This window comes from Esox lucius, chromosome 18 (genome assembly GCF_011004845.1).
Source record: "Esox lucius isolate fEsoLuc1 chromosome 18, fEsoLuc1.pri, whole genome shotgun sequence".
NCBI lineage: Eukaryota > Metazoa > Chordata > Actinopteri > Esociformes > Esocidae > Esox > Esox lucius.
The window spans coordinates 15,397,501-15,420,126 of NC_047586.1; the positions used below are offsets into that span (position 1 = coordinate 15,397,501).

Here is a 22,626-nt window from a genome sequence, read left to right on the forward strand (position 1 = left end):
TGACATAGTAAATTAAATAAAACCTTACTGTTAAAGTGTAATTATACTTGGAAGTAAACATTTTGAATACAGTTTTATGTCTTTGTCATTCAAGCACGGATTTCTAATATTTCACACTTCAACAGTGTTAACTGGATTAGTGATGATCTGAAGCACACAAAAAGAAAATGTAGAGTGAAACATCACAATTCTGGTATTTCACTTGTAATATCTAACAGTCACCAAAAATATACCCTCCCTTTGCAATGTCAGTCCTGAAGTAAAAATTAAGGTTTTATTTAACCAACTTGAACTAAAGCTAACAATATAAGAGTTCTTACCTCGACATCGTCTTTCTCAAGGAAAGTTGGAGTCACCGGCAAAGAGAGAACTGCAATTGGAAAGAAGAATCTGAATAACGAAATCGTGTCTCTCTTTTATTCATTTGACACAATTCTACAGTAGTTATATTCACGGCCCGCAATATGAACATTGTCGTCTTGAGATAGGCTCCATTATATCAAAATGCTTACTTTTAAATATATGAGTTGTTTTGCCTACATTCACTGGCCTCATAATTTATATAGAAAATACTGACTTCTTAACTGAGAATATGCTTTAGCTTATTGGCCTATCTATCTATTGTATGCACAAATCTCTTATAGCGCCCATCCGAAAAAAAGATTCTGGAGCGCTTGCCGCTGTCCTTGGTGCTGGAACCAAGGAACAACATGATCTCATTAGCACAGAGACTAGAAAACTGCTAACTTTAGTGAAACCAGACTACACCAAAAATATTACTCAATGTGAACAAATAAAATGTATCTTACCGTGATTAATTAGCAATATTGTGAAAAGGATGTATCCTCTTGCGATCATCGTTGCAACAAGACGCAAGTAAGCTCTTCAAGAACCACACAAAACCCTAGGTCCCGTTTAGTTTTGTCAACAAAAAAAATATAAAATAAATTATGGGTTTACTCTATGTGCAACTTGGCGAGCTGCGTTCTTCAGCATTAATGGTCGTTCTGCCTACCTCGCTCAAGCCCCAGATTGTAGGCTTGCTGCAACTGTACCTGTGTTTTATATGCAGCTTGCTAAGGAGGAAATGACATCACCGCTCGAAAGAACAACGTTTTCTAACACCTTTTAACCAACACAACTTAGTTTTATATTTACGAGGTGGTGTAGGACTATTTCAATAGTATAGCCTTCAGTCGTACTGTATTCCATTTAAGATATACCTTTAAGCTAATTATTCTCTTTTGATAAATGATCTATCCATATCGTTTATGGTTGCTTTAAAAGAGAAGCTATGTTACTGCGGACAGCGCTATGGACTTGGAGGAGATTGCCTCAAGGAATACATATTTGACATAATCTCAGAGCAGTTTTCCTCAATCCCGGAACAGGGGACAAATAGGGTGGTGCAGCCTTTATCTAGCCCAGCTCTATGTAAAATAACTTTGTTTAGACTAAGCTACGTACGTGTATTAGGCTCTGCTTGAATTAGATGTAGGCTATATGATGTGTTGTTCAGTGGATGTCTTCCCGAATAAATAGGCCGAAAATAGGACTGAATATCCTATTGGAGTTCTCGCAAGAGTCCTGTTAAATGCCAGTGTCCTGACTCAACTCCCAAAATGGCTTCTTAGAACCATAGCTACTATAGTTGCTATAAATCATTCCCCAACTGTCATACATAACAACCCTCAATAGATTTGCCTAAAAGAAGAAAAGCAGGTTCCTGAAAAGTGGATGCTTACAGTATATTTTGACCTGATATGTGACAGTGTCAAAGTATGTGGGGCATATTCAATTGAATACATTTAATTGTTCCATCTTTCATATAGCCTTGTTCAACAGTGCTGACTAAGCCTAATTTGCTGCTGGCTGACTGTTGACAGATCAACTGGTTCAAGGGGCAAATGGTCATTGTTTTACTAATTAGTGCCAGGATTAAAGGTTTGTGATTTTACTACTTCCTGTCAGTATATACACTGTAAAATTCGATTTACAGGGCCCATTTTTTATACATTTATAGCTTGACATATTCCTTTATTAATCTATTGTTGTCTAGTTCTACAAGGCTGTTTTTTCAATTAGTGTGGGCACTAAAGTGTTGACAGTTTTTTCAGTGGTAACTGGTGGCATCAGTCTTGTCAAGTGGCTGGAAAGAAGAGTAATGACTGCTGAAGGAGAGTAGTGACTGCTGAAGGAGTGTAGTGACTGCTGAAGGAGAGTAGAAACTTAAAGTAGAGTAGTGACTGAGAAGAGTAGTGACCGCTGAAGAAGAGTAGTGACTGTTGGAGAGTAGTGACTGTTGAAGGAGAGTAGAAACTGTACGCCATAAATTGTGGATAATTTATGGGGTTTGGCAAAGCAGCAACAGGCAGCCTTATGTCAATTTATTGACACAATAAAGAGGCTTTTGAATTAAGACTGACAGAAACAGAGTAGGAGGAACAGAGAAGGATTAATTTAAATATACTATCTGTATAAAGGCACTGAATCTTAAATAATGTGATTAGTCAAGAAAGCTCTCGGTTTTGATTACTGAACCCTCCTGGGTTTTTTTTAAGACAAACAGTAGATCAATGCTGTTAGATTCAAGTATATAAATATAGTTATGACAGTATTTGTCCATGTTTGATCCATTTTGTTGGCCAGCGAGCTGATTGGAGTGGGTAAAGGCATATTGGGATTATTTTTCCATTTGATAAACCATTGGCTTTAATATACTGTAATAGGGACATCCTGAGTGTGCCTGACAAATATTTGCGCTGCATATCCACCATTAACAGGATAGGAGTAAATATTACAGTGCGTAATATGACTAATACAATCTCTTTGTTCAAAAGAGCAGGTGCTTTTACAGGACTGGCCCTAGTGTTTTAGAGGCCTTAAATGAGATTTGGTGAGGGGGGCCCCCACCTCACAGCAAACATTTTAAAGGCCACTCTCCAGGCAGCAGAATCTTAGTAAATCTTTGCTTAATCGATTTTATAACAAATCTCATTAAATTGTACATACAAACCCGATTCCAAAAACGTTGGGACACTGTACAATTGTGAATAAAAACAGAATGCAATGATGTGGAAGTTTCAAATTTCAATATTATATTCAGAATACAACATAGATGACATATCAAATGTTTAAACTGAGAAAATGTATCACGTTAAAGGAAAAATAAGTTGATTTAGAATTTTATGGCATCAACACATCTCAAAAAAGTTGGGACAAGGCCATGTTTACCATTGTGTGGCATCCCCTCTTCTTTTTATAACAGACTGCAAATGTCTGGGGACTGAGGAGACAAGTTGCTCAAGTTTATGAATAGGAATGTTGTCCCATTCTTGTCTAATACAGGCTTCTAGTTGCTCAACTGTCTTAGGTCTTCTTTGTCGCACCTTCCTCTTTAAGATGTGGACTGCAGGCTGGCCATTTCAGTACCCGGATCCTTCTTCTATGCAGCCATGACATTGTAATTGAGGCAGTATGTGGTCTGGCATTGTCATGTGGGAAAATGCAAGGTCTTCCCTGAAAGAGACAACATCTGGATGGGAGCATATGTTGTTCAAGAACTTGGATATAACTGTCAGCATTGATGGTGCCTTTCCAGATGTGTAGGCTGCCCATGCCACATGCACTCATACAACCCCATATCATCAGAGATGCAGGCTTCTGAACTGAGCGCTGATAACAACTTGGGTTGTCCTTGTCCTCTTTAGTCCGGATGACATGGCGTCCCAGTTTTCCAAAATGAACTTCAAATTTTGATTCGTCTGACCACAGAACACTTTTCCACTTTGCCACAGTCCATTTTAAATTATCCTTGGCCCAGAGAAAACACCTGCGCTTCTGGATCCTGTTTAGATACGGCTTCTTTTTTGACCTATAGTGTTTTAGCCGGCAACGGCGAATGGCACGGTGGATTGTGTTCACCGACAATGTTTTCTGGAAGTATTCCTGAGCCCATGTTGTGATTTCCATTACAGTATCATTCCTGTATGTGATGCAGTGCCGTCTGAGGGCCCGAAGATCACGGCATCCAGTATGGTTTTCCGGCCTTGACCCTTACGCACAGAGATTGTTCCAGATTCTCTGAATCTTTGGATGATATTATGCACTGTAGATGATGATAACTTCAAACTCTTTGCAATTTTTCTCTGAGAAACTCCTTTCTGATATTGCTCCACTATTTTTCGCTGCAGCATTGGGGGAATTGGTGATCCTCTTCCCATCTTGACTTCTGAGAGACACTGCCACTCTGAGAGGCTCTTTTTATACCCAATCATGTTGCCAATTGATATAATAAGTTGAAATTGGTCCTCCTGCTGTTCCTTATCTGTACATTTAACTTTTCCAGCCTCTTATTGCTACCTGTCCCAATCTTTTTGGAATGTGTAGCTCTCATGAAATCCAAAATGAGCCAATATTTGGCATGACATTACAAAATGTCTCACTTTCAACATTCGATATATTATCTATATTCTATTGTGAATTAAATGTAAGTTTATGAGATTTGTAAATTATTCCATTCCTTTTTTACTCACAATTTGTACAGTGTCCCAACTTTTTTGGAATCGGGTTTGTAAGTTAATATATTTAAATGAGAATGATTAACAACAGCAGTGACCTTGAAAGCTATCATCCTGTCATCCGAGTCTTTGGTAATTACACAGTTGCATAATTCTTTTGTTGGATTCTGAAAATCAATCTGGTTTCAGGCTTGTGCACAGCACTGCTACTGCTACTATACATTGGTTCTGAATGATATTGCACGGGATGAAAATGTTTATTGTGTGGCTCTGTTTATTTACCCGTCAAAGGCTTTTGATGCAGTCCATCATTTCATTTTGATGGCCTCGCTGGGATTGGCTGTGGACCAGGCATGTGTACAGATTGACCCCTGGGGGGGCCCTTTTTTTGCTCATCGGTGTGACATGGGTTGTCCGTCTGTGTGATGTGCTCTACGGAAGCTGACAGGCGCATGCCACTCACCGTCGGTTCCACTGCTGGCATATATTCGGGAGCCCTTGTCATTTCGGCCCATGAACCTCTAAAGGTTTGTGCGCGGCCCTGCTTTTGGACACTTGCTCACGGTTTCAGAATGACCACATCTTAGATCCAGGCCATTGTTACAGATGGGGCTGAATGTATTTTTTCTAGTACTCCACAAAGGAGTTCCCCAGGGTTCAACTGTCCTTTGTTGTCGACTATGTATATAAACTATATCTGTAAATGTGAGAAACTGTAATTTTCATTTTTATGTACTTTAAGCAGCTGCAGGCTACTTGCTCAAACATTTGCATACTTACAGTCTTATTTCCAATAACTACACTATTTCCTTGTAGGTCTTAAACTGATTCTAAATTCAAGTAAAACTAAATATATACTACTCTATAAGTCTCCAAATTAAAATGTTTATTATTTCAACATTATTACATTGAAAGTTCTATTATAAAAACCTGTTTCCTCCTTGAAATACCATGGGATTTGGTTAGTTGAAAATATATTTTAAAACATACAGTACAGAGTTGGTGAAGAATAAAAGTAATTAGAACTGTCTTCTTTTATAGAAACAAATTGCAGCAGTTTTTTGAGCCTAGAAGGAAAATGTAAATTTTTATATCAGTACTGGATTGTGGCTATAAATGCACTGCTTCAGCCTCAGTACAAAAACCCTCTAGATGCAGTCTAGCATGCAGCTGCATTTTATAACTGGTATGAACTGTCGCACACATCATTATCTTTTATACAGTTATACAATTTTATTAAGTTGACTTCCAGAAGGGCCAGATCTTTTTTGAATGTTGTTCATAATTGAGTTTTTCATTTTTGTATGTATTTATTTGCTGTAACACAGGGCTCAGATGTGACAGAAACCCAGGTCTCCAACTCACTCTCTGTATGAATGAAGGTTAAAAGACAAACTCCTGTGGCTTCATTTGTTCTGCTTCTAACAGAAAATGTTTCATTTATGCTCATATGGGACCTCAGCAATAAAGTAGGTCTACTTCATTTTTTACTTACTTTTTTAAAGAAACCCCTTTAACACTAGCAGTGTGTTGAAGAGTAAAAAAGTGATATTGGAGTGCGTATTATATAGACCTCAATTAAGAGAAGTCCATCAGAAATCAACCTCTTGACAGTTACTGCTGTATGTCTAAAATATGACAATCTCTGAGTGCTCAAATGTTTTTGTCCTGCTGTGCTTTCCACCTGTTTCAATAAAATAGAAAGACAATGAGTGAAAAAGCAAGAAATTGATGTACACACATTAGCTGTTTGCAGGCTTCCTATTGTACAGTGCTCCAGAACCTCAAATAGAGTGCTTTCTTAGAAACAATGAAGGCAGTTTAGCACCAGCAGTGTTTGCTCAGTATCAAATTATAGATTAGTTGAATCAATGGACAATAGTTGAATCAATGTCACTTGTCAAACGACTCTATTTGGAAAAACTTATTGGCAAACAGTCTTCAAGCAGTATTGTTTTCATTTAATTTCAACCAGAGCTTTAAACATAAAAATTAGGGGTAATCTTCAAACTAAATACAACTGCTTAATCGTGCTAGCAGGTTCTTACATCAAACCATTTCATCATAATCATCAACTGTGTATACATATGCTGTTTAAAACATAACACAAATGTAAAACATTGTTCTCATCCAAATTTCAATAAATGGTTCAGATTTTTAATATTGGTGTTTCAATTCTGACAGTAAAATGACATTTAAATCACCTTCATTCTTTCAACGTCATCCCATCAACCTAAATTATAAAGTATAGTGATATTAAACAGTGATGGTTCACAATTCCTGCCAGAATGTCTCCTACTGGTTGATGTACAACATTTTGGCAGCTTTTTTTTCATTTTAGTCATGATTTCTTTTCTCAATCCACTATAACCCCGAACAACATTTCTACTGTACTTGAACAAGGCTGTCTGATTGTACACATGATGGAAGTAAGAGATGGCCTAAATATGCATTATTGCATAGTAAAAACAGGCTTTTAGTCACAATTTAGTTATTTTGTTTTTGCCCGATAAAATAATGCATATTTAGGCTACCTCTTACCTCCCATCATGTTCACAGTCAATAAGTGTTGTCCCACTTCATTAGGGCTCTTGTGCAACTGAATAAAAGACTAAAATAGGAGACGCAATTAACACTACAGTGAGAACATCTACAATCTAAATGCCTCTGTATGTACCCTGCTTAACTTTGTGACGTGCTGAATTTGTTTCAAAATATTTAGACATTGATCAACTTCCACACTTGCTTGATTAAACTTAAATTTGTCAAATTATAAATGTCGGTTTTCTTTTAGAAAATAATGCCACTCTCCTATCAGTGACATTAGGATATCTATATCCATTTCAATACTTTTAAATGATCAATACATTTAAAAGTATTGATCAGATGGTACACATTTAACAATTTCCAGGCAAATATTTGCCAGATTATTGTCCCTTAAAGCCAATAGACATGGTTATGCTGTAAGCCTCCTCAAGTTCATGAATCCATTTACAGTACAGTATTCTGACAAAAAGTTTACAGTACAGTATTTTTGCGTTAAAATCAATTAATGGTGCATAGTCAAAAACACTGGCTTCAAACTGTCTTTTGTAAAAGGCTTTTTTCCTAAGGAAAAGGTGTTCTCAGGTTACCTGTAAAAACAGTGTTTATGCCCACAGAAGATCATAGGAGCCCTCACATTATCTCTGTAATTCTATGATACAACATTCTTTCAAAAATAAACTTGCAATGTAAATCCCCTACACTGAATTCTATAATGCAGTTATTGCCATTTCACATCTAAAGGAACCACAAAATGTAAAATGATTTCACCTCTCAGAGCAAACAGCCTACAGTAGGATGAGCTAAATGTAGTTATCACCTGGTCTATTTGTTTGGGGTGGATTCTCACTGCAGAAGGGGTTCACAATTAGATGAATGATGAACAGGCGGAATTAGATGAATAATGAAGAGGGAAAAGCACTACATTTGGAAAGCAGCATGTGTCATTCTGTGTGTTTTGGATGTCACCAAATGGCACGTATCCCATTGTCCTCCAGTTCACGTTTGTATACCTCCTAGTTCTGCATTCCAGTTCAGGTTTGTCTTTTTGTCTTTACAGTCACAGCAAACAGTGGTTGGTTGTGGTCCAGGGCCAAAGCACCATGTGCTACCCGACAATGCAGGTAAGAGCAGCAACAATAACAAAAAAAATAAAAACTCCCAGTGTCATTACAACTGTACCGGGGATTTTATCAATGTTCATTCCACGTTACAGTGTATTAGAGTGTTATATAGAGAGCGCTAAAGAGAGGCTAAAGCAGTGAGTCCCCAGGCCAGAGGAGCACCAAGGATCACAAGGGGAGCCAAAAGGAGGGTGGCCCATTTCGGAGCAGTGGAATTGGGTACAACTGGCATTGTGGACTCGCCTTTTTTGGCAGCAGCAGGTCGGGTGTAGATGTAAGGATGATCCTAAAAATCCAAAACAAATGCAGGTATGAAATAAAATGGCCCACAATATATTATAGATTAGTTGTATCTAATTCCAACTTCTATTGTCCCTATATATACTATATAGCATGTAAAAAATGTCACTGAGTAACAGCTCATGGATTACCATGGGTGGGCAAATTAGATGGATTGGGTCAGAAAAGCTTGACACCATAAACTTCCCTCCTTCTGGCTGAAACTGGGGAATAAGAAAAGGAACAAAATGGAGAGTATAATGGTCCGTTTTTCAACTCAGTACCTATAGGGTTATAATCAGCATGAATATAAAATTGTGTTGGGATAATTCAGTACAAGTGTCTTGGGATAGTTAGAGCTCACCATGTTGTTCCACAGCCCTTTGGCAAGCTCCTCATGGCCCTTAATGGTGAAGTGGAAGCAGTCATGGGTGAAAAAGCTCATGTCAATCTTACCACTCTGTTTGGAGAGAAACAGTTATCACAATAGTGACAGGCAGCACAATTATTCACCCATATGTCTCTGTGAATGAGTTACCATGCATGAATCTCTCACTAGTGATGTGCAGGTGGATTAAACTCACAGTCCTAAGGATATATGTTGGGCAGGTGGGTTTTCGGGTCATGACATATTGTGGATGTGGCGCATATTTAATAAAAAACAACAAAAACGCCAAAATGTCCATAGGTGCGTAAGCTTTAATCAATGCTTTAGTTCCTACCTTCGGAACTTAGTTAACATTGATGCACTGTCTATAGAAAGTCTATAGACTTTCTATACAGTAGAAACCAGATTTATCACATAAAACTTATCACATAAAAATAAAGTTTGGGGATTTAATTTGTGACATCACATAACTGTCTATGGTTTATAAATCTAATGTGCAAAAAAAGTATTACAAAGCTCTGAATACTCAACTAATTATTATTGAGATATCCACTTTTCACTTAAATGTACAATATTATCAATTAATAATTAATGAATTAATAATGCCACACTTTTTCACACATTTTCTAAGAACCCAGAACCAGAACCTTGTCAAAGTTACTCAGGCTACTCAAGCCCATTTCTCCAACAAGTCGACTACAAGATTTTACTGTTCGCTTAAGATCTAATCTATCCAGACCTTGACGTGTATGGAGATGATCAGTGTTTTTTGCTTCACCTTTGAGTGTCATTACGACCATTATGACTCAAAAACCACAATATATATTTGTGGTTTGAAAAAGAAACCGTCTTTTGGGGGTAAAAGTCAAGAGACCTCACCGGGAGGCGAGGAGGGTCTGCATGTTTCAGGAAGGGCTGGAGAACCACGGCAAAGTCCTCCCTGAAGAAGTGGTCACTGTAGAGGAGCTGCTCCAGGCGCTTCTGGAGAGTTAATGTTTTGGTGTGTATTAGTGCAGGGCTACAACTGAAAAAGCAACACCAGAACACTTCAACTGCACGAACATTCCCAGTAACAGCTATGGAAAACGTTTTCTATTTTTGACTATGATATGGGATTGTTAATCTGCCTTAGATAATGACTACTCTGACTGTCCTATAATTAGTAATGAGTATATATTATTTTAGATAAGGGTGTCTGCTAAATGACCACTCCACCCCACCACCCAAATATGATATAGGGATCAATAAAATCTAAACCGCACAGCTGTCGTCCAATGGAGAAATTAACTCACAGACTGGTCTTCAGTACTGTTTAAAACCTACCACTACTACCAAGACGACCCTAAACACTGCTTTGGTGGGTTTGGCTAAATCCCCCTCAAATCTGGCTAGTCTGGAAAGGACCAAATCTAAACAAATTCTACACATCCATGTTTATCAATAGAGTGCTCTGCTGGATTCTGCAGCACTAAACTATTTGCACAGTAACCTGCTTTGCTCCAGAGCACCGTTTTGTTCTGTACAGTAATGTCCTTTACTGTTCCACACTGGACCAAATCTGAACCAATATAACCAACACTTTGTTTCTCAGTTCTCTTCATTCATAACGCATGCCTGTTGTGAGATGTCTAGTGATAAGCCAACGAGAAGGGACCAGAAGGCCTGGTCTTAAAGTATGGTGTCCCCATGATGGAGGAACCAGGCGTGGAGCCGCTAGTGGTCTACTGATCTGCTGCCGTTGAGAAACACTTGACAGTGCTTTACCCAGGCCGTCAGACACATGGCCTAATACGTTTTATTAATGGATGTGTAGCTATGCAGCATTTAAGGTTAATTCTCATTAGGTATGTTGTTATGCCTACGATTTTCCAAATGTACTTAATAACCGTCTGTTAATGGATTGTCCTACAACATGTGTCATACAGTTGGCTCTCCTTTCCATTGATATCTTTCCATTTGGTCATGATTGATCAATAAATCAACATACTCTCAACTGACTATGACTGTGGCTTTGACTGAGAAGTCCTTCCACAATTTGTCTCTGTGGCTTCCTGCTTCCCACCATGGGTGTAATGTGTGGGTTGAGATTCTATGAGAGGTGATGGGAGACACTGTTCGGGTGGAAGGACAGCCATGACAGCTCGCTACTATGCTAAGCACATCCACACACAGCATGCAAGGTCCTTGTACATGCCCGTCTTCCAATATATTAATTCTCACAACAAACCCACCAGAGGAATGATCCTCATCAGGTTTACATGTTGATCAACTGAGACTAATCTTGTCAGGAATAGACCTGAACTGCCCGTTCAACCAGTACTTGGACCGATCTGCCAACTTCCATACACCTGGGTCTAACTACAGTGAGTCCTCAACACAAATCAATCAGCAAAGACGAGCCAACAAGCTTAGTACAAAACAATATTCTTTCCCAAACAATCGTTCACCCGTCTGTTGGACAACTTAACTCTAAAATCAACCCATTTATCTGAGATTATACAACCCAAAGAATAGGTATAAATCTGCAAATCCAAGATTGAGGGAGGAGGACTCTCATAAATATTATATCTTACTATTGGGCCGCTAACATCCTCGCTGTCATGTTTTGGCTTGATGAGGCTCCTGCGTTGTCCAGCTGGCTTAGAATGGAGCATGAGGATTGCCACCCCTTCTCTATTGGCGCTGTGATCAAGTCCCCTGTCAGCATGGAGAAATCAGTTTATAATCATAATCCCAATATACATAGCACAGTCCGTATCTGGAAGCAAATTATGGATCCTTTTGACCCTAGACTAATGTCATTCCTACTTCCAATACCCATTTCACCCCATCTCATCTTAATAATAACTTTTTATGACAAAAAGAGCTGGGATTCATACAATAGTTGATCTATACATAGGAGCCTTTGCCTCCTTTGATTTGGTGAGGGAAACCTATGACCGACCTGGAAATAACATTTTCAGATACTGTCAGATTGGAGACCATGGAAAAAAAATATCTTCTTGCATTTGTAAATGCTACACCTATTTTCTTACATGTATTTTCAGCCATTTTATGGTTTATTTAAGACATTGGGGAAAGATAGAGGAGAGAGTTTTTGCTGGAAAAGCAGCGGGCCAGATTCAAACCCAAGCTGCACTGGTAAATGTGAGCAGTGACTTAAATTACTGGACCAATTTAGGCCAACAAACGGTACACTTATGTTTAAAGGGTGCTTAAAAATGTGTTCAGACTCAACCAAAAGCATATCACATCCACATGACATTGAATCTGTCAAACCACCCTCAACGATCAACTAGGCAGTGACATTTACATTGCAGACTGCGCAAATAGCTTGGAGTGCATTCATACACTACAATACAACTACTCAAATGAGATAAAATCTCCCCTGACACCTCTCTTTTATAGTACATATGTTAAACTGCAGAGTGCACATTACTCCATCGCTTTGCCTTGTGCACCTGAAATCAGTGAGAGCCACTTGGAGGGCGTGGCTATTCCACACCGTTTTAGGAGGGCCGAAACACTACTTGTTTACATCCTCTCCTTCTAATTTGGGGACTTCTTTAGACCTGGGACATCAGGTGATGGAAATTAACTGGCCCTGCAGTGGAATACCTCTGTCCTAGGGCCAACATTTGACCCAGATTCACCATTGATTATCCAGAGGATCTCACAAACTGTGAACAGATTACCAAAGCCCCGTTGACATCTAATATCTTACGGTCTCATGTCATCAGTATGGCTCATAAAATCAGCCTAAATCCTACATTTAGAGATATTTTCATTCTGCTGAGTGAAAATGTACCCAAATGTTTCACGGAGGCAGCCTCGCCTCCTTTTCGGACCGTTTGGCACTGTAATACATCACATTCCAGATTTGACTTTCGATGCACTTTTCTTGCTCTGGGACATTGTGTGCCTGCTTGTTTTGCCCGAGGACCGGAGGGGCTGTAGGGGGGAGGGATGTTTGGCGGGCAAAGTGTGGCATATCTGTCAGGGGTAGGAGGCTGGGGAAATTTCCTAGATTCTTCTCTTGTCCTGGTTTCAGTAGTTACTCAAGATGGTCTTGGTTCAGATTTGGTCCGGCCCAGATTGGAACAAAAATCTACATTTGTTGATAACAAAATCAAGTCGGGTGCCGACCAGGCCAGAAACCCATGTCTGCAAACAGACTAACCCCCTTGGCAGACTAACTAATTCTGGAAGAACTATCAACTATAAACACCGCCCAGACCACCCACCTGAAACTCTAGGTTGATCTGCACCAGCTCCTTCAGTTCAGGCGATCCAGCCTTAGGCTTGATCAGACAGGAGCAGAACGACCTGAAAAACATTTTGTATAAAGACTCAGGTTTGTGTGGCATCCGTTGGTCCAGTGGTCTAAGACAATGCATCCATCACACAGAGACGCTGCAGAGACGTCTTCTGCTTTTTACCAATAACCAAGTTAGGCATCGAACGATGAACACCTCTGCCATATAACGTGGCGGTGGTTTTTATATTGCTGTCACATTACTTTGCTGCCTGTTGTACTGGGGGCCTTGAAAGTGATCAAGATCTTTGGCCGGGCTAAGCAGGAGCCGTCGTCCCATAGGGATGGGACAACCAAGGGACAAGACCTTGGTAAGGAATACACGGTTTGACCATTGCCTGAAGGAAGGGGCATATCCCTTTGCTGCTAGGAGGCAAGCACCATGTTTATGTAGTGGATGCAAGTTTAAACTGGAAGCCATTGGTGTGTGTGGAACAGCATGGAAAAAGGTCCAAAAAACATGATTTCTTTATTTTCATTCACTAGAATGAATACTTATGTCAGCCATTGATGTATTTATATACACATCTCCAGAAAAAATTAGGAGACCACTGCACCTTTTTCTTTCCTTTCCAAGAAAGTTGAGTGAGGAACAGAAGCGTTCAGTTTGCTGTGGTCTCTTAATTTTAACCCTTTGATTCACTCAAAACCTTCCTTTTCAGGGAAGGGACATTAAATAATCAACCCACTTCATTGCACAATAAAATATTTAAAAACAACCTGCACAATTGCAATTATTGCCTTCCTTTGAGACACACCCATATCGGGAAGAGTCACTAATAGCAGCAGAAGTTGCCCCCGCCCAGGTCTGACAATGTCATATAGATGAGTCTGCACAGGGCATTACGCTTTCCATTCCCAAGAGGGTTAACAAAGAGAGGCGGGGTGAGAGGCTTGTGGGCGGGGCTGTAATAAACAATGCGGGAGGCTGACGGTGTCATTGAAGTGGGTGGTGATTGTGTTTAAAGGTCTAAGCCAGGTCACTCACCGCTGTAGCAGGCAGCCCGGCGTGGGCCTCTGCACTTGCCTCAGGGTCTCCATGGGCAGGATCTGAACCACGTTCACGATCATCCGGGGAACCTAGACGGAATTAGAACCATCCTATTTCTATCACCTCAACGAGTAGATAGTCGGCCGTGTTGTTATGGAAACAGACACGCAACTACCATGCGCTACACCAGTGTGATCACCTTTGATGGGGGTGGGAGATACAAATAAATACTCGTCACGAGTGGTTCACTGGTACTGCAGAACCATATCCTAAGTCATATGACCATTTTTAATATACATTGCTGGCTGCTAAATGTATTTATTTATCAAACAGAATGTAGCTGACATTAGCTAACAGAGTGACTATCAGTTACTGCCATAACACAGGAAATATGTGGTGATACATTTGAACTTTTTGCATTCTACGGTTCAAACTCTCAACAGCAAGTTTAGACCCTGACTGAGTTCCTTGTGTTTTAATTCTTTGGAAATTGATCCAAGCATTTATAAAAGTGGCGTAGGTCAGCAGCTGCCCATCTCTACACTATACACGATCATACTATTAGTGTTAAGGGTTTCAATGTGAATTAAGTGATAAATCAGTTTAGTGTGTTTCCCATAGTAATCCAAGTGAAACCCAGTGATGAAACATTTTGATAGTAGATAATATTTGTGAGCTGTCAAGGTGGATCATGTTACCTCATTCATTAGCATCTCCAAGGCGTTCATCATGTAGTGAATGTAGTTTTCCACTGAAAAAAGAACCTGGGAAGGAGATGTTTTCAACATGCACTTAAGCAAACACCTTTAAATATCCTATACAGTAGAGTTAATGCCAAAACATTGTATGTACATTGCTGTGAATAGGTTCTCAAAAACAAATTACGTGACAGAAATAATTCAGACAGAAAATCTGAATTACCTCTATATTCATAGAGCTCTGCGAAGCTATAGGTTTACGTGTAGTAGCCTACACTTTAAAACACATGCATGTGCAATCAGCCAATTCATTAAGTTGATCATTTAAACACAAGAGCAACTTACATAATCTTTTTGGTCAGCAACAGATAATTACGGATCTCTTAAAAACCTATATCCTACTTAAGTAGAAGTACACATATTCTTGTAATAGAAAGAGATATATAGACATACTATGTAAAGAGATAGATATAAAGAGATCGATATACTGTATATTTATAAAGAGACAAGAGAATACATATCAATGGGAAGTTACTTCTATTGGATTTGGTTCATAAGTGGTGAGAAAATGAATTTTTTAATAAAGATATTATTTTTTTTTTTTATAAAGATATAAGCTTGTATACAACAATTCTAGAGGGCGCAATCTCTTAAGCTTTAAAGTTGTGGAGGTTGTATACAAGCTTCAAAATGGTTCAGGCTACAAAAACTAACAAAAACTGAAAAAGAGAAAACATTCATAGGCAAATGTTTTGTTTAGGGTGAGATGCCTGACTTTTGAATGGTTCTGGTATGTTTGTGTGTGCAGCATCATTTTTGCAGTACAGGCTTAAAGACAGACCTTTTAAATCCATTTCTGTGATCTGTTCCCATGACCCTGTATCCTGCAGGAAGTCCTTGACTATAACCATGCAACCTTAGGGTGGGTTCCATACACATGCTATTGCATGATCAACATTCCATAATGACACAGACCTTATCCTTGCAATAGTCACAGATGTCATTCATGCCTATGAGAATGGTCAGCAGCTTCCAGTCCTCATCAAAGTTCAGGCCCTAAGAAGAGGCAGGGGTAAAAGAGGGGTTAAATAAATCAGTCATCTCCCACTGAATTTTTTTTTTTTGCAATTCAACTAAATTAAGCTTTCTTAGACATTGGTTTGAAAAGAGGTTGGTTTTATACATATATAATCAATCCCTGTGTGCGAGTGTAACCATCTCCTATATACATATTTTCCAGTTCCATGTGTTCATTTGATTATATAATATTTCCTGCTTGAACACATGAAGCACTAATCAGACTCAACAGTCACAACACACATAAACACCTGATTAAGTTTTAGTTCTGTTCTTCAGCTTGACTAAAGCATAAACTTGCGGCTAAATATTTTCTCATTAGAGGAGTATACAGTGCGGCTCTTACCTTATAGGTTCTTAGAGTGTCAATGAGATGTCTGGTCTGCCCTGGGAGATTACTAAGGGACATTTAGAATAACATTACAATGCATGTCATATGACTGATCAGTCTGCAATAGGTATATTCAAATGGTCAAGTCTTGATTCCTGTACTGTCTTTAGCGTCACCATAGAAACCCACAGAAGGCAATATCCGTATGTCTCCACTATGGGATCAGAGAAACACTCACTGTCCAGTCTATTAGATACACCCATGTATAACCAGGTCACAACCTCTTGGATAACAGTCTATAAGGTGTCAGAAACGTTCCAATGGGATGTTGGTCAACACTGTCGTGATGGCCTCTTGCAGTGATGTAGACAGCAGTTTATTCATTCTGCGAAATGCCTGCTCCCTCTCATCCCAAAGATGTTTTGTTGGGCAGGGGTCCAGGAACTGCATAAGCTATAAATGTTCACTGAAGTATTTTTTACCTCTAAATTGAGCCATTTCAGTTCGTTTTTAACTGGTATTAGTGGAACCTGCTGGGGTTGCCTGCTACAATAGACCATCCAAGACAAGGAAAGATGATCTGTACATTCTAAGATTGCATTTTCCACAACACTGTTGTACAGAACTGTTATTTCCCTTTTTGTGACCTGCCTGTTGCACAATTCTTGCATTTCTCCCTCGACTCCTCTCATAAACAAGCTGTTTTCATGGACATAAAAAGGCATGAGTGTGGACATTTCTGAGGTACAGGAAAATGTGCACCTGCCCCCGATTATCATACCACGCTTAATGTAACTTTATATTAAAGAAATTACTTAGTGCCTCTTTGCCTGTTTCAACCAATAATGATTCACAGCTCAAAAGAGCAATACATCTTCACAAACATGATCTGGCCACTGAGTGTACTTTAAAGAAGCTGGAAATCCAAGTGTTCAATGAATGTTAACAGACTATTGACAACCACATTTCTGGTGTCATGCAGCGTCATACAGTTGCTAAGCTTATAGTCACAAAATCCTTTGTAGAAAATCATATAAGTTGGAAGTATTGCATATCAGAATAATATTTGTTATGCTGTGGGCTCCTTGCGGGCAGCACACTGACAACCTTCTGGTATCAACAGGTGGTTGATATGATTCAAGTGAAGTTGTGATTATACACTTCCTGAGGAGACATTTCACAACTGCAGATGGCAGTAAAACACCAACCTTGGCTTTATGCCTGTTCAGACAATCCAGAACAGCAGTTGGTAGCATGGCATGGTAGTATGGTAGTATGGTAGTATGGCATGGTAGTATGGCAGTATGGCATGGTAGTATGGCATGGTAATATGGTAGTTTGGCATGGTAATATGGCAGTATGGCATGGTAATATGGTAGTATGGCATGGTAGTATGGTAGTTTGGCATGGTAATATGGTAGTATGGCATGGTAATATGGTAGTATGGCATGGTAATATGGTAGTATGGCATGGTAGTATGGCAGTATGGCATGGTAGTATGGTAGTATGGCATGGTAGTATGGCAGTATGGCATGGTAATATGGTAGTATGGCATGGTAGTATGGCAGTATGGCATGGTAGTATGGTAGTATGGCATGGTAGTATGGTAGTATGGCATGGTAGTATGGCAGTATGGCATGGTAGTATGGTAGTATGGCATGGTAGTATGGCAGTATGGCATGGTAATATGGTAGTATGGCATGGTAGTATGGTAGTTTGGCATGGTAGTATGGTAGTTTGGCATGGTAGTATGGTAGTATGGCATGGTAGTATGGTAGTATGGCATGGTAGTATGGTAGTATGGCATGGTAGTATGGTAGTATGGCATGGTAGTATGGTAGTATGGCATGGTAGTATGGTAGTATGGCATAAATCTTTTACATCTGTTTAAGAACTACGCTCATGTAAGTAGAATACTAGTGGATATCCATACCAGAGACAGTACAGGACCCAAGGGAGCCCACTAGAAGACATGCCCCATTTGTATTTTCATCATCTGCACATTGCCCTGGAATGCATTGCGTTCTTTGGTTCAATCTAAGGGAGACAAACAACATATAGCATATTTCACCGCAGAGGTTCCTCACAAGGTATTGTGTCCAGTCACAGCCAGGTTGAATCCCGTCTCACTGAGGGGGGCTGAGGTTCCGTGTACAGTGTGTCCCGGAGCAGGGCCAAGGACATTCGGATTAAACAGACGGATGATATCTAGAGCACATGCCAATAAGACTTCACATGAGTAATGACAAAATGCGTGTGCTATTAGGGCCATTTCTGGTCACTCATATTTGGCTTAACAAAGACAGAAATTTTATTGGCAAGCACACAAAGAAATCTGACCAGTCTGGGCAAGATGGACAGGTTGGTTAGAATAAGTTTGTGCCAATGAATGGTCTTCCTGCTAAGCTTAAGTACTTTTGGGTTCTAATGCCACTTACTTGCTAAAGTAATGACATCTTGGTAAGATCCATGGCCTCCAATGCTGAAAGGTAAAATAAATGTTTCACTATAGTGTAAGAAAACTGCATTACTTTTAAATGATGAAGGGAACTGCCTGGCTGTACTGGAGAACCAACAAATCACTGGATATTTAAAATACCAAATAGCTGAACAAGAAAGCTTACATCACCATATACATTTATCATACAATTATTTTTGTCAAAATCTGCCGTAATATTCACATCCAAAGAAAATGAATTGGGTACCTCCATGACACGTGACGAAACTCAATAGGAATCCCAAGGACGTTGGTAGCATTAGCGCCAATGCCGGTCTGAAAAGAGAGACCAAGACCTTCTAGCAAATCATCAAATAACTGAACATAAGGTGTTTGACTATGCAACATGATTACACCTATTAAAAGACTTTCAATTAAAATGAGACAGTAACTATATTTTTATAGCTAACAATGCTAGGTCTTCAGTCTACACCAGCTTTAAATGGATTGGTTATTTGCATTGATTCAGTGCAGACAGTTTAAACAAATCTCAACTAAAACCGACAGCCCCCATAACACTGGTCGAGAGTAGAGTCTGTGTAAAGAAATACTCAACATTGGACTCACCGTCAGAGAATCCCCGAGGGCAGCAATTACTTTGATGTCCGCTGCCTTCACCAACTCGACTAGGAAGCAGGTAGAGAGTAAGTCAAATGGAGTCAAGAGAGTGAATAAAAATACACTGGGGGATATTAAGATGTAGAGGAGAGCCTTGGGGGCAATAATATTCGATATGGCCCTCTACTACATTCCCCAGCACCTCAACAACCTGAAGATGTATGCAAGGATCCTGTTCATGGATCTTAGCTCTGAGTTCAACACTATCAGACCAGAACTACTACAAGACAAACTTCCCCTGTTGAACGTTTCCAGCTTCTTTTGTCAGTGAATCACTGACTCCCTGGCAAACCAGACACGTGCTGACGGGTAAGGTCATTTCAGATACTTTATCCCTCAGCACAGGATATGCACACTCATCCCTTCTCTATTCACTTTACACCAATAAATGTTACTCCGACAATAAACCTGTCAAGCTACTCAAGTTTGTAGATGACACTACTCTGGTTGATTGCATCACTTGCGAATGAGTCCATGTAACTTGGAAAGGTCTACCGGCTGATATAATAAAAATAAAGTTGTGAGGCTGGTGGATCTCTCCCCTTGGGATTGATGGTGCAGACCTTAGGTCTCTGAGGTAGCAGGTAAAACAGGTAAAACATCACATGAACACAACCCTGATGGCAAGGAAACGTGACGTCTATGATAAAGCTCTAGTTTCACACAGTGAGAATTGTTCGATTTACTTGTTTATTAGCACATTGCTAGACATTTCTTTGACATTCGCCATAGAGTTTGTTTTGTAGTCAGATAATGGTTCCATTCCATCTCACCTGAGGAGGGGATGGTGGGAGAGCGAGTCATGTCTGGACATCGAAATGGAGGATGTGTGAAGTTCACAGGTCTGGTTTTCTCTGGAAACTCCTATACCAAGCGAGAGGTAGAAATTAATGGACATGAAAGTTTCAAGTAAGAATGCAGTAAAAACAGTATGATTGGCAACAATAATAAAGATGAACAAAAAAAGCTGTATAAACAATACTACACATGTAATAGGCTATATTGCAATGTGCAATACACTATCAACCAACACACTATACTGGATGCGTTAATGACTCAAGGCAATCAACCAAAAGTTGATATCTTAAATCTTTAATACATTTCTACAAAAAAACGAAGTATTAAAATGATTGGCACCCTTGTTTTAAGTATCCTTGCAAGATGAGCAGCACAGTGCCTTTTCCTAGAATTTATGAGATTGGAAAATAAATGGCATGTTCGATTGGATTGACATCAGTATTTAAAAAGGCCAGCATGGCCAAAAGCACTTTAAATTTTTTGGACAGCAAGTGAGCCAGTTTCAGTGCGAATCAAACATCCTGAAGCCAGAACACCCCTTTCACTATATTTCACAGGTGAGGTGCTATGCTGTAAAGAAATATAAATATATCCACACTTTCCTCTTGCCATCACTCTGTATGTTAACCGTTGTCTCATCTGTCCACAAAACAATTTTCCAAAACTCTCCAGTATCTTTTAAGAACCTTTTAGACCATCTTGTTTTTTAGGCTAACTAGCATGTTTCCACCCTGCATATCCTCTGTATTTTGAGGCGAACTAGTGTGTTTCCACCCTGCATATCCTCTATATTTTGAGGCTTAATAGTGTGTTTTCACCCCTTACAATCTGCAAAACCAGACTAAAGGCTAAACCAGACACTAAAGGCTAATGTGAAGTTTAGACAAAAACCAATATATTGACAATGTCAGAACACACTTAACCTCCTGCAGGTGCACTAAATATATTCAGTGTTGCTCTCTCTTATTAATGGTGAAACCAATACTTACAAAAACACCTGTGGACAAATGTTGAGAATCTATTGTATTCTTTAACCTCATAGCAATTGCTGAAAATCTAAACGTTTAGAGTGTAGAGCCATAAGAAGAGAAAAAGCTTAGTGTACCAATAATTGCAGAAAGCACTCATTACCTGTGATTTTTTAATACAGCTATTATTATTTTTTGCATGTTAAATCTAATTTCTTACTTTTAATAGTGTAGCATCAACCAGGCAGTTGTGTTGTTACAAGTTCCATTCTATTGCTTCCATGGCTTGCTAAGTTACTTGTATTAGCCATATTAATGGTAGTAGATGCCCGAAAGCGGACAGTACCTTGTGGAGAGACTCTTGGCTGTACTGTCGTATTCCTTCCTCATACTGCCACCACCACTTGTTGCCTTAGAAGAAGAAATTAGCATCCATAAAGGGGTCTCCTGGTTGTTACACAACCCATCCAAAACAAAATTCCAAAAGCAACTGAAGTCAGGTTATCATGGCTTGCGAAACATTAAAATGTCCAACTTTGGAAACCAAAGACCTCTGATATTCCTTTGTGAACCGGTCCCATTATTATCTAAACCGACAGTCAGGCCCCTCTTTCAGACAAAACTGCTCATCAACAATGTAGCCAGTGCAACTGACATGTGGCCTGCGTGTGTAATGTGTGTCTGGAATGTGAAATATACACAGATAGGGAGATACAGGCCGTTCTCCTGCTGGTTCCAGCACTTACCTTTGACAGAGCAGGAGGCTAGTGCACAGATTGCCACGGTAATCAAAAGCCACCCCATAGTGGCGTGTGGGTTGGTGGGAACAGCACAATGTGATGCATAGCCAGAGGGCACAGCAATTATATGAGGTCAGCCTTCTATCCCCCACCCAAAACAGCTGAGTGACAAAGTCCTGGCCCTGTTACAGAAAGCATAAACAATCCGTCACAGCACTAGTAGCACAAGGGAAGAGGTACAGCTTTGGTTCAAGTTATGTAGCCATTATTGTAGTCATGTAAAGATAACTACCAAGAGAAAATAATGAGTTTCCCCAAGTGACATGGAGTGAATTGTTGTTCAGTCCAGAAAACTATCCGGGAGTATGTATACTTCACTGCTGATTTTTTAACCCCTAACATTCATTTCAGCTGAATTTAAATGTTATAGATATGAAATTAAGAAAACGTCATCGTTCATAGGTTAATATCCAAAAGCTGACTTCACCATTGTCCTTACATGGGTTTAGGAGAGTCAATGGAATGGTATTGACCCCCAGCTCTGGTCAATAGACTACACTTAAGAATGCTACACACAAACCATGCATACACAGCAAGAGTTGCTTTCACACAGTTCAACACTGTCCTGTGGCTTCAGGTTGAAACAGACCATATTTGGATCTCTGTCACTTGATTGCATGCAGTGTGTGGAAGCATTTAGGGTTGAATTATGGAACTGATTTATTTCCTGTTTTAATA

The 22,626-nt window shown here is 39.5% G+C and overlaps 1 protein-coding gene and 1 long non-coding RNA gene across 2 annotated transcripts in view; both read right to left on the reverse strand.

Annotated features, from left to right (window-relative positions):
* chga (chromogranin A) overlaps positions 1–1,049 on the reverse strand; it is a 12,849-nt gene extending 11,800 nt beyond the window's left edge. Inside the window, exons 1-2 of the mRNA XM_010882463.4 lie at positions 810–1,049; positions 321–370 (exon numbers count right to left, since the gene is read on the reverse strand). Of these exons, the coding sequence (XP_010880765.3) occupies positions 321–370; positions 810–858 (99 nt within the window). The 5' untranslated portion in view covers positions 859–1,049. The remainder of the gene's footprint in view (positions 1–320; positions 371–809) is intronic.
* Positions 1,050–6,522: 5,473 nt separating this feature from the next.
* Positions 6,523–22,156, reverse strand: LOC105017672. Its single transcript, XR_004574727.1, has 16 exons — positions 21,895–22,156; positions 21,495–21,559; positions 20,156–20,246; positions 19,332–19,390; positions 18,973–19,040; positions 18,706–18,749; positions 18,355–18,475; positions 16,283–16,334; positions 15,835–15,915; positions 14,860–14,925; positions 14,159–14,250; positions 13,100–13,181; positions 9,735–9,836; positions 8,832–8,927; positions 8,620–8,691; positions 6,523–8,474 (listed from the first exon to the last, which is right to left on the reverse strand). It is a non-coding gene; the product is annotated as a phospholipase B1, membrane-associated (long non-coding RNA).
* Between the last annotated feature and the right edge of the window lie 470 nt (positions 22,157–22,626).